General features: G+C 34.6%; 1 protein-coding gene across 3 annotated transcripts in view; it reads right to left on the minus strand.

The window, feature by feature from the left end:
• Positions 1 to 659: 659 nt before the first annotated feature.
• LOC118187131 (putative 3',5'-cyclic phosphodiesterase pde-5) overlaps positions 660 to 12801 on the minus strand; it is a 104776-nt gene continuing 92634 nt past the window's right edge. For all 3 annotated transcript variants that reach the window (XM_035357327.2, XM_035357326.2, XM_085816310.1), the window contains 4 exons: positions 7870 to 7981; positions 7713 to 7793; positions 7191 to 7279; positions 660 to 910 (listed from right to left, as the gene is read on the minus strand). In XM_035357327.2, the coding sequence (XP_035213218.1) occupies positions 799 to 910; positions 7191 to 7279; positions 7713 to 7793; positions 7870 to 7981 (394 nt within the window). In that variant the 3' untranslated portion in view covers positions 660 to 798. The remainder of the gene's footprint in view (positions 911 to 7190; positions 7280 to 7712; positions 7794 to 7869; positions 7982 to 12801) is intronic.

A 12801-nucleotide genomic window follows, 5' to 3' on the forward strand; every position in this document is an offset into this window, starting at 1 on the left:
TGTGGTGTAGCGGTATGCACGCTGGGCCGGTATTCCAGAGGTCTGTGGTTTGATTCCCGGCGAAGGCGATTGCTCATTTTTCATCTTGCCTGTTTCCAAAAATATACCTAATGTCTCTACAACCTTATAAGTTTAATTTTCAGTTATTATTTTAACTGTTATCGAATTGTCTTAGTCGCTTAATAAACTCAAAACCTAGAACGGAAGTGATAACAATAAACAGCGGGTCTGTATATATTTTTGGTACTGCCGATTGCATTTAAAAAGGAAAATGCACAACTAGATGTTATAGCAGTCCCATACATAAAATTTGAACGTTCTACGGCTAAACGCTTTTAGAGTTATGCAAGATATATAAGTATGTACATAAGTACAGACGTCACGAAAAAATCCATTTTACAACCCGTTTCAGAAAGAAAGAGTCGTTTATTCTGTCCTACATACAAACGTCACGCAAAAAATAATCAAAATTAATTCGGGAAATGGATATTTCCGCTGGAATATGATACCGGAAATTTTTCGCGATTACACTACTTATTTTACTTTGCAGAAGAAAGTAAAAATCAGACATCGATGTAAAGCTCTTTAAGGAAATTAGTGCACTGAATGAGAAATACTTTCTATAATCTGAAGAAAAGACAGATTTCAAAAAGTAAATATAATTATATTTTTTTATTTCTTTGTCGTTGAATCATATTACTGTTATTTATTGGTTAAAAATTCACATTTCTGAATTTATTTATAAAAAGTTCATCAACAAATACAACTATTTATACATAATACTCATAAATACTCGTTTTAAGTGTTGTTTTCTGAATTGTCAGGATCTTGTATTCCTGTCCCATTCTGTTGTGCAGAATTCTTTTCTTCTTGCTTCTGAGCCAGTGTTTCCCATATTTCTAAATTTGCTCTACTTAGTGTAAAAAGGAGAAAGAGGAAAAGTCAATTTAAGTTACATTTCGATTTTGAATAGCTTATTAAATGAAATAACTTACTATCATAATACATTAAAGAAAACTGCTTGAAATTAAGCTTAGAACTTACAATAAATGAATGAAATTTAACATGCAGAATTTAACATAATTTATTTTTAATGAACAAAAGAGAAAAAAGTTGACAATTGAAAAAACTTATACGAAGCCATAATCAAAGCACAGAGTAATATCAGGCAATTTGCAAAAACTTGTCTTATTCTTTTTAATTACCTTTTTCGTAAGCAACTTAAATAATCGCGTATCTAACAGTTATTGGAAGAAAGGATGGTCATCATTAAAACTGGAGACGGTTAATGAAAATTTCACGGTTTCCATAATTCTTCCAATCTTTAGACTGATTATAGAAAGCTTTCGAATGCCCATATACAATTCGGAGTTTAATTTGAAGGTTACTCTTAAAATACTATCTAATGAATCTTATTTTTGACAAGAATGTGGGGGGGGGGGATAATTATAATTAAGAGTTTAAAAAAGGAGGGAGAGGATAAAAAGTATTCATAACCTTTTACAACATTCATAATATTTCAGAATCTTTACGATCTATTTGGAGTCTTAAAAATAAAAGAATTTAGTTAGTTTTCTAAGATGATGCGATGATTTTATGTTTCTGTTGAGTTTTCGATGATATATGTTGTTACGAATTTTGTATATACGTAAATAATTTTAGCAAAGTTATATGTGGAATTCTAGTACCTTTTGTGTAATGCAGCATAAAAAGTCTTAAGAGAACGAAGCTCTGTCGGAAAAATAAGATTACAGGGTCAAGTCTATTTAACATTGAGATAAATGGCTATCTAGCTAAATGGACGAGATATCGCCAAGCTGGCTACGATTTTGTGGCCAAACCTGACGAGAAATCGCCAAAAGTAGCAAATTTAGCGACTATTTCACGACATTTTAGTCTGGTTCCTCTATAACTGTTATGGGTGCTGTAATTCATCCCTATATGTCACTAAAACCGCATTTTCTCCTTATACGTAATTTTAACTATATATGCCTTTCAGTAATTTTGAGAAATGGAAGGTACTAACTATCTCGGCGGTGGGAGGAAAGCTATATGAGGTCAGAGAGAGCAACAACTCTCAGCTATTAGTTCAGAGTTGAATGCGGAATCTCTGTTATACTGAGAAGAGCTGTACGAGCTTTCTCTTGTGGAAAGTTTCAGAACTGTAAATTGATTCTTCTGAAAAAATAAATTTAATCAATCTATCATCGGCTTTGTGTGCATTCGATCAATTAAGAACCTATATGCACGCAGCAGTTTTTTGTGTGAGGAATGGAGTTGAATGCCGGTGACAAGAGCGATGGATTAGAAACTAAGACAGCTGGTGACTAACTGTGCTGCTTTTCAAGAAAAGATGGAAGGAGCCGTTAACTCCGTTAAAGAAAAGATGAAACCAGACCAAGAAAGATGAAACCGGGCCATTAAAGATGAAAGGAGTCATCCAGACAGTCCAAGGAAAGATCGAAGGAAGTTAAGAGAAAAGAGAAATTACTACTATAACAGAAAACAAATTCGAGGCTAGGGAAGGCAGATAGCTCTCTCCGGCGCGTTGAAGCTTCTCTTTAGCGAGAAGTGTTTAAAAAGACTATAGCAGGGTTAAATTAAAATCTCGTCAACAGAAGCTCACGGAAACTTTTCAGGGCTCGCCACGGATGTTGAAAGGCTGTCTTTTGTCGCCTTTTTGGAATGCCCACAGAAATAAGGCAAATACTGTCCCTGCAGTACTTCATCGATGGAATCCAGGATCCTAAGATACAGAAAGCCCTACGAATGGATGTCAAGAATCTAAAAAGTACTTTAGATCACTCCATGAAATTCGAGGCAGCCCAACAAGCAACCCGTAGAGACTGCCACTCAGTCAGAGCTACTCATGTGAAGGAGCCAATGGATCAACTGGCTGCTCTTCTAGATGATTTAATCAGGCAAGTCAGAGGCTTGAAGTGGAATAGGAGTGACAACAGACCGATTCCAAAGTGCTGGAACTGCGATGAAGGCCACGTACGAAGGAAATGCAGGGCACGCAATTTAAGACCCCAGCAAAAAGGCAGGAATCAAATTAGTGGCCATCTCGCGGAGCGGAGGTTACCAGATAATGAGAATCTCCATTTTTAAGCACTTCAGATTTCTGGAATGACTAGTGTCAGTAATGGACTCTTCATCATGGGACATATAAGTAGAGTTACTTGAAATATGACCATCGATACAGAAGCCAAGGGTACCATCATCCTAAAAGGCTTTGGCTCAATGGCTGGAAGGTAAACTCATCTGGACGCCGCCTTGCATTACCCTCCAAACCGTGTTCGGGGATAAAATCAACATCGATTGAAAATTAAACGCTAACGTCACGTTTGGAAGTGTCGCCTATCATCACATGGAATATGTGGCAAATATTACAGATCATTGATTACTCGGATTAGACTTTCAAAGGAAATACAATTTTTCCTTGGACTTAAAAAATAACGAACTGCATTCAGCGTCTGAAGACATAACCCTATTCCGGATTAAGTATGAAGGTGTTAAATCCGTCCACCAAATCAATACGATAGCACATTAACAGCAATAACAGAATTTTTACTTCCTGGATCCTTAGCTGAAAACATAATTTCTTATACAGTGAATAATATATAATCACTAATATATATCACTAATTATGACAATAACTAAAAAACAATATCACTTCCTTTATGCAATAGAGTGTACAATATGTTTTGTTAGCCCATCTTTAGCTAACACAAGCAAACTGAATGGTTTGCCCACTCGAGAGCATGCCGTAGAGCATAATTGTCCGTGTGAAAAACATGGTGTGCTCAAATCTCAGCCCCAAACAGACATCGTTTGGCCTTGAGACTTATTGATAGTCATTGCAAATGGCAGTCTAATTGGAAATTGAAGACTTTTAAATTGAATTGGCACATCTGTATGTATAATAGGGATTCGTGGTAGTAATATATTTTCTATATTAGTGATATAATTAGTGATTTCTGGTACCTCCCACCCCAATTCATTAATTTTTTCCAGTGTTCGTTTTGCATAGCGCGCTCTTGCAATGTCGTTTTGCAGAATGACGCCTTTTCTGTTGACAATTGCCGAATATTTTTTGACTGGTTCACTCGATTCAGTTGCTCATAATAAAAGGTCTGCATTAACAGTTTGTCAAGGTTTCAATTTTAAATTCAATTTTAATTCGCGGAATTGTTCAAAATGAACAATTCCGCGAATACTCCACCAAACACACAGAAGCGCCTTTTTGGGATGTAAACACTTTGTAACCCCTATTAAAACTGCCTTTTGCGTTTTGGATTCTCATATAGGACCTATTTTTCGTCTCCAGTAATCAAACGATCAAAAAAAGGTTCTGTATGGTGCCGTTGACGCAATACGTTGCATGTGATGGATCGGCTGGCTTTGTTCTCTTCGGACAGATTATTGGGTACCCAAACACATGCTCTACTTATTTTCAATCTGCTTTAAATATTCTTGGATGGTCGACCAAGGTTGCTTAAGGGTGTTTGCATGGATTTGCGTCCACTTCTGATCTTAGCATGTCGTTGTCTAATGTCGTTGGTCTTCCTGATCGGAGTCAGAGAGATCAAAATTATCGGATTTGAACTTGGAAAACCATCTTTGGCATTTACGAACGTCTAATGCACGTGGATAAACACCGCAAATGTTTTTGGTCGCAACTGTTGCATTACTACCCTTGAGAAACTCAAAAAGCATACAATGCTCTTCTGGTATCTGGCTGGCCATTTCACCCAAAATTTCAAAACGAAAGTTTACTACTGAATTATTTAGAAGTGAGCAAGCCACAATAACCTTAAAATGACTTTGGCACGCCTTCGAGATGCTCAATGATCTGACAAATTACAATCAAATATCGACATGCGCAGAAACGACATTACTTTATGGTTCCCCTGTTAGATATGCACTTCGGATAACCTCAGGTTTGTCTGGATTCTATTTCATATCAACATTTTGAGCTTCTCGCCACTTTGCCAAAATATTTCTGATTTCAGCAGTCGAAGCATGTCTTCATCTCTATGTTCTCATCTTCACAAGAAATGTGCACTTTTTTCCGCACCGCTGCGTAAAAAGTTCGTTTAGCTCATTAGTAGTCAATTTTCGAGCATGCTTCTTCAGTAATTCTTCAACATTATCATCCTCTAGTTCCAAGCTGAGATCCCGAGGAGTTGGCTCAATATCCTGTACCTTTATCTGTACCTGTTGTTCTTCATCCTGTACCTGTTGTCCTACATCTGAGGTATTTTCATTATTAAAGGAAGAACACAGTTTTCTTCATGATAGAGACATTTTATTGTTACCCTTTGCCCAAGCCTTTACAATTAAACTAATTGCAATGACAATATTGTATTTTTCTTTCCAAAATTTTTTTATGGTGATGTTAGTAGTCTCATATATTTCAAAGCACCTCCTAAAAAGTACCCTTGGATAAAGTACCAAGTGCCCTTGGTAATTTTGAAATTTGTAATTACTAACTGATCCGTAGTCTGTATCAGCGATGTAGCCTTGAATGGAAAAAAAATCACCTTAATAAAGCCAGTCTGCTCTGGTGTCTTCTTGTATACCTTTGGATGTTCAATTACATGTTAAAATAGCTTTTAGAGGCAGATTGTTTTGCTGAAAGTAGGCTTTGAGAGTGGATCCAAACACTTAGCGACTGTGTGTATCTTTCTGCATAAACTATGAGTAAATAAAATATAAATGACTTAGGTATGAATATTTTGCAAAAATGCGATATTCTCAAAAGCTATAGGCCGTTTATGCCTGTAATCGGGTATTTTCCTTATGTTTCATTGAAATCCGTCACTAATAGATAGATAATTCGTTGCAAATCAGAACCATCTTCGTTCCCCAAGATATTTCTGTATTCTTCTTCTATCTTTCTTATCGCTTGAGGTCTTTGACTCTTTCCTAAGCGAAATTGAAAGATGAAGGAATTTTTCGTCCCTTGAGTGGACTTCTTATTCACTTCTGGTACTTAAACCCTTAACGGTTTCGTTCTTCACTTTAGCTATGCTCACTCTTAATTATTCAACTTAATTTCTTAGCGAAGTTGTGGAGGTTATTGCATTTATTTGCAAAGTTACTCCGGAAGCAAAACGCCTTGGGCCTTGGGCCAAGATATTTTTTACCTACAACTCGTCGTTAACCAGGTGTTCTTAACTAAGTGTCGTTAAGTAAGCGATATTTTGTTATACTACTGTATTACAAAAATGTATTCCTTTTATTAAGCATCATCAATAATAATAATAAAAAACTGTTCTAATTTGTCTGGATTTAGCTACCACCATTATACGAAAGATGTTTACCATTAAAATTACTTAAAAGACGAGAAAACTGATTTTGTGTCTAAATCATCGAATAATGCCCCCAATGGCATATTGAAAATTTTTGGGGCATTATTAAAAGAATGTAATCCGATGGGTAAAAGAAGCCCCCAAAATTAGACTCAGTTCAAGCGAATTTACCTTTGACTTTTCAAGTCAGTTTCAGAAGAACCAGTATAAGCGTGCATAAGAGAAGCCACGGTAAATCTTCTTAAGATAGGCTGAAAAAGGGAATTTTTGCAGCAGTTTAAACGTGTACATTAAAAAAGAGCTTATTGAATAATATTTTGATCCAAGTTTTAAATTACATGAATTACAGAGTTAACTTAAAAAATTTTCCATATTTATTTCATTATTTTAAATGAAATAGATACTTGAATGTAATTTAATATGGGTGGGTAAGGGTAATGTTAAGTAGACTCTGTTGCTATAGAATGCTGTATAGGTATTTATTTCCACCTTTAACTATTGAAATTAATTACTATTGTTATCTGAAAAAGAATGTTATTCAAAATTGCTCCTTCCTGTTGATTTCGAATAAAGGGGGTTTTAATGCATAAAAGAAAGAGACAGAAGATTAAACACATATCCCTTCTTCAGTCTATTTTGGCTCTTAAATATTTACTTTAACAATGAATTTGGCTTATTCTAGAAAAATTCTTATGCTGGGAGAAACTAAAAGAATGAATTTTAATATTAAGATCATAATTGAATTTCATTTTAAATTGAAGAGAAAGTGAAACCGTTAATTCTAAAAGCAAAGTCTGATTCGTTATTTAATGTGTTCTAAAGAATTAATAAAACGTATTACAAAAGGAATAAGAAAAATCCATCTACACTTGCCTACATCCGTCCAGCATAGGTTTTGTCTCTGGAATCAAAGCATATAGCAATTCATAACACGGAATACAAATTCCTTTTAGGAATCCAACCTAAAAAATAGCATATAAATTTTATGTAAAGTAAGTTAATTAAGGCAGATTAATTTCATTGTTAAAAGATAGTTATTAAGATGATATTCATATATAACGTATTTAATTATATAAATTGAAAGATTTCCTAAACAGAATTTATTATTTCTATATTTTTATTTTTGTTAGTTGGTAATTAATTAGTTTATGAGAGTATGTTTCATAAGTAGACACAAATTTGTGTTATAAACGATACTAATTTTTTTTTTTTTTTATTATAGTGTTTCTCAATATCGAACCACAGCCTGTTCTGGATGTTTATGATAGCCAATGATTGTGGACATTTTTAAAGATTGTCACGATTTTCTAACTATATATAGATATTCCAAGATTAAAACGTTCATATCAAAATTAAAGGAGAAATTGCGTTGGGATTGCTTGAAACCTCACTTACTTGCGAAGCAGGTTGTTCATCGCTTTTCGTTCTGTCCATAATAGGTATCGGTTGCCTTCCTTGGGATTTTTCCACATCACCCTGAAAAATGAAGAATCTAATGGGCATATTAAATTAATCACATATTATCCATATAATGCTAAATTTAATTTCATACCTGATCGTAAAATTCCTCAAATATTACTTTCACTATTTCTTTTTGCAGTTCCCAGGATTTTGTGCTTGCGCAAAGATCACAAGCCGTCATTGTAAGAGCTTCTAGAAGTAGTCTGCATATTGAAAAATAGTTTACATTCAGTTAAATTATAAGAATGTTTTTATTTTTTTAAAATTTTTATATAGAGTAGAAGTGCAATTTTTATTTAGAAGACACTGTTCAAAAAAGAATGGTATTGGTTTCTGTGTAAAAGTAAAGACGGTGCTGTGAAATTCAGGCACATTTCGTAGAAAGAACTGATCCAGCTAGTTAAAAATCTTCGCATTGTTTCACTCAAATGCAGCCCAAGTAACGTTAACCGTGAATTAAAATACAACGCTTTTTCTTTGAAAGATACCCGGACAATGTTATGCTATTAAATTGTATTTTCTCATGGAAATTCATCGATTTCGAAGGCTAACAGCTACAGGCCCCTTTTCGTCAGAAGCAATAAAATCTGCTGTTATCTGCTACTAGCTAATCTGCTCTACTATCAAATCTCTGCTTCTGATGAAGAAGGACCGTACCTGTTGATTTCTAAATCGATATAGCCTTTACTAAAATCTACGGCAAACACAAAGTTGTTGCTTTGGCTAATTTTATGTTGAACATGATACCAGGTTTTACTGAACAACTCTCGTTAAGAGAGCAATTTTATAAAAATTGATTTGATTTCAAATGTTAAAGATATTTTTTTGGAAATTAATTTTGCATTTTCTTTTATAGTTTCCTGATTCCCATGAAAAAACATTATGTTTCGACTTTGTCTGACTGCAAAATCAAATAAAACGTTTGAAAAGACTTCGCAATCTTAAACTGATTATCGATGGACATTGTAGGTTCCTTACTAATGATTATTTGGACTGTAATAGTTCTTCAATTGGTGTTTATGCTTTACCCTTCCATGAAAAAAATTCCGAAGAAAGAGACTACTAGTCATGAAAGAAAATATTAAAATATTAATCATAATACAAAGGTTGCTATTCATGTTTCTGGCACTAGCAACAGTAAGTGTTGCTAGACGATTCCAATCTGCAGACGATTCCAATTCAAAATTTGGTATTTTTAACCATAATTTATTTAAAACGTTTTGCCATTTTAGCGTGATTTGTGTTGTTTACAGTAAATTGGAGAATTCATCTTGAGCAAAAAATGGAATTGACTCGAACATTTTCGTGCGATTATTTTTCATAACTTTCGACATGGATTATGAAGACAAGAGTGCTTCGATGAAACTTAATTCTTCATACAGCGATAAAGCACCATCCTACAACATTAGCAAAAATCTGGTATAACGAATTCAATCTTGGTCGACGTTCGCTCCAGGACGAATTCCGTGAATGTCGTCCAAAATCGCTTGTTGTGCCAGAAAATATGTGAGTGAACTGATAAAGCAAGATCGTCATATGATATACCATGAGATTGAGGCATCTTTGGGCATTAGTATGACAAGCATGAATAAGATATTATATGAACATTCGGCCGTAAAAAAGATTTGTTCGCGTTGGATCCAGCATTATCTGACAAACGCTCAAAAGAAGGCTCGTGTAGATTAGTGCAAGGAAATGTTGGAAAAATACGTTAAAGGTGCATCAAAGGCTGTGTATAACACCTACACAGGTGATGAATCATGGATCTATGCATATGAGCCCAAAACGTCGACTGAACAGCAGTCGACTGAATGAATCTTCGAAGACGAGCCAAATCCATTAAAAGTTGTTTGCGGAAGAAGCACATCGAAGCAAATGGTTGCCTGTTTCTTCGACATTACTGGTCTTTTGGCGACAATAACGTTAGAGAAACGCAGGACAGTCCATTCCGAGCGGTACACGACCATTTGTTTGCCAGAAGTCATAGTAGAAATTCGAAAAAAATCAGAAGAAAAGCGAATCATTCTTCATCATGGCATTGAGAGCTCTTATACATCGGCTGAAACAAAGGAATTTTCGACGAGTCAAAATATCGAATTGATGGGTCATCTGCCGTACAGCTCTGATTTCGGATCCAATGACTTTTTTTATTCTCTCACATCAAGAATAAATTACGTAGTCAGCCATTTGCGACACCTGAAGAAGCGGTAAATATATAGATAGGATTCCATAATTTTTTGAAGTGTCATTATTTTGGCGACTTACCCGAATTTTTGAAAATTTTGCGTTTAGAGATTTAGGAGATAATATTCAAGGTGAAATGGGTTTCAAGATTTCTAATTTCCTCTTTATTACTATCTACATATACTATATAAGGAAGAGTGTCAGTTTGTATGTAATTCATGCAAATCTACAGTTTTATATTTATCTTGATAAAATTTTACACTCTTGACCTTCAAAACAAGAGGAAGATCACTGTCTGCATAAGATATTAAAAAAAAAAAAACACCCCATGGGGTTCACAGTCAAGCCGTTGATATTAAAATATTTATCTCAGGACACCTATCTCGCGCACATGTCACCTAATTTAAGTTCATGTGTTTGTTGTTGCGTTGTCCCCATCAGTGGAAGTCATACTTGCTAAGCAACGAATTTATAATTCTTCTTTTATGAAAAATAAATAAAAGTATTTACACACAGTTTCAATTTTGAAACTACGTCAGCAGTTCTTAGGTTCACGTTGCCGCTGCTGCGTTCCAGCTATCAGTTCTTACTAAAACTGTTAGATAAGACTGTTCTTACTAGAACTGTTTGTTTAGTCTTTTAGAACAGTGTAAATCTTTCAAGAACAATGTTGAACCTTTAAAGCAGGATTTAAGTCTGCTGTCAGTACTTTGCAAATATTTCGAAAACGGTGAAGAAATCGGCCTAAATGCATGGCGATTTTTGGAAAACTTATTTTTGAAAAAAGGCATAACCAGTAACAAAACAAGTATCAATTCTTACTAAAACTATTACATGGCACCGTATTTGTTCTATGTGTTCTATTCGAGTTTAGTAAAATTTTACATAATCCAACTTGAACTAAAATACGGTAAAAATCATTGTCTACTTGAGATTTAAAAAAAAAAAAAACCTATCCACTCCCCCTAAACGAAGCCTCTTCCCTCCTCGTTAGCATGGGCAGCGCAGGTTCTTTCAGCTAGTCTTGAGTACAGAAGATCAGCTACTGCTAAAGAAAGTTCAGTTCAGTCAATACGTTTTGAAAGTTCAGTGTTTTACTTAACAAAAATACCTTTTAGTACCACCTATGAGTTATTTTCAATTATGTATTATGCAGTGTATTTGCCCTTGAAATTTCTGAGTTAAGCTGCACGTCTTGGAATAAAACGCACTGAATGTTTCCCTGTTTTCTGAGAATTTCTTGAGATATGGAGAATACTCATATTCCTAATATTATATTATGTTCGTCTCTGACTTCAGAATGTTTGTGCATTGTAAGTGTTAATAAGAGTTTAAATTTTGGCTATAACTCGAGTTGCTTATTCTGCAAATTAAAAACCTAACCTTTATTTAATTACACTTTAAAATCCTCATGATGATCTTTCACGATTCTAGATGATTTTAATCTCCTATGCATGGGTTTGCTTTCGTAAAGCGATCTTTAGGAATATATTTATCTGCTTAGAAATAATAGGCTTTCCTTGAAATAACAGTCACTTTTAATTACGAAAGGTTTAATAATACATACTGTATGTATATTTAATATTGCATACTGGTGTAAATACGTCTTTCCAAGATTATCACCTTTGAAAGGGGTGATAATTTTATAAGTAGCATAATACACTGAATGCGCTCTCTTTCCTAAGATGGCCTCCTCTGAAAATGACAATTATTTTCTGAGACCATAAATATGCATCGGTTTTGAACCTACAAAAGAATCGTAGGTGTTCATCATAAATACTGTTCACTGTAAGCCTATGATGAAACTGTGGCAAAACTAATTGTATACTGTTCACTGTAATATACAGAATGAAACCTTTGATGGCGACTAGCTTCCTTAGGCGATTACCTGCAAAAGGTATCAGTATGTCTGAGAATATAATAATGATAAAAACATGTATGTTCTTTAAAGTGACCACCTCTGCAGCTGACCAAAACCGGAATTGGGATGTATTCAGGAGGTTTCATGGTATAAGACGTTAAAAACCATTTAAAAGGTATATAAAGTTTTCATATAGTGTTTAAATATATATAGCAATAAACTATTATTGCTTTCATAATTTTTATTTCAGATCGATAGTAGTTTCAGATTACACCAAGTAAATGAGAATCCTAAACGCTGGCAGTTTTTTGTTTCATTTTAGGTTCGGGCTTGCTGCAAGTATTTTGATGATTTTTCGGTTTGCAGCGTTAGTTGCAAATGATGATAAGCTGTGTGACTAATTAGCTTGTAGGGTTTATATTTATTTTAACTAACATTTATTTCAAGTTTAAGCTATCTTTCCTGTCAAGCCTTTACTTTCCCCTAGAATTGCCAGTGCCAGAGTATGTAAATTATAGTAGAACGCGCAGTCTATTCAAATTTTAGCAGAAGTAAGTTGAGTTTAAATAGAAAGGAAACGAGATTGTATGGGTGCTTCTTGAATCGCGAGCGTGAAGGTTGCTAGGTAGAAATTTAAGAACTGCGCGTTTCGGCTTGTGTGCCTATTTCGGCAGTTCGTTGAATCTTCAACTGCTTAATCAGTAAGCTTGCTGAATCTCAGCTGTATCTTAGAACGCTGTTAAGTTAGTTACCATAGCCTCGTAGGTAGTGATCTCGTTATTTATTCATCCTGTCATTTATTTTTAGTTTCACATTTCTGTTTTGTTAAACCGCCGGGTCGGCGTAGTTTGTGAGCGTCAAGTGAACGCAGCTGTTATTTGTAAAGTGGAATAAAAAGGGATTTAAACCCTTCTTACGAGTTTGTGTAATTTACAGTTCATAGCAGTCACTACCACTGTTGCTGGCAAGTTGGGGCCT

This window comes from Stegodyphus dumicola, chromosome 1 (genome assembly GCF_044657685.1).
Source record: "Stegodyphus dumicola isolate Sdum_Otavi_A_Nest chromosome 1, ASM4465768v1".
NCBI lineage: Eukaryota > Metazoa > Arthropoda > Arachnida > Araneae > Eresidae > Stegodyphus > Stegodyphus dumicola.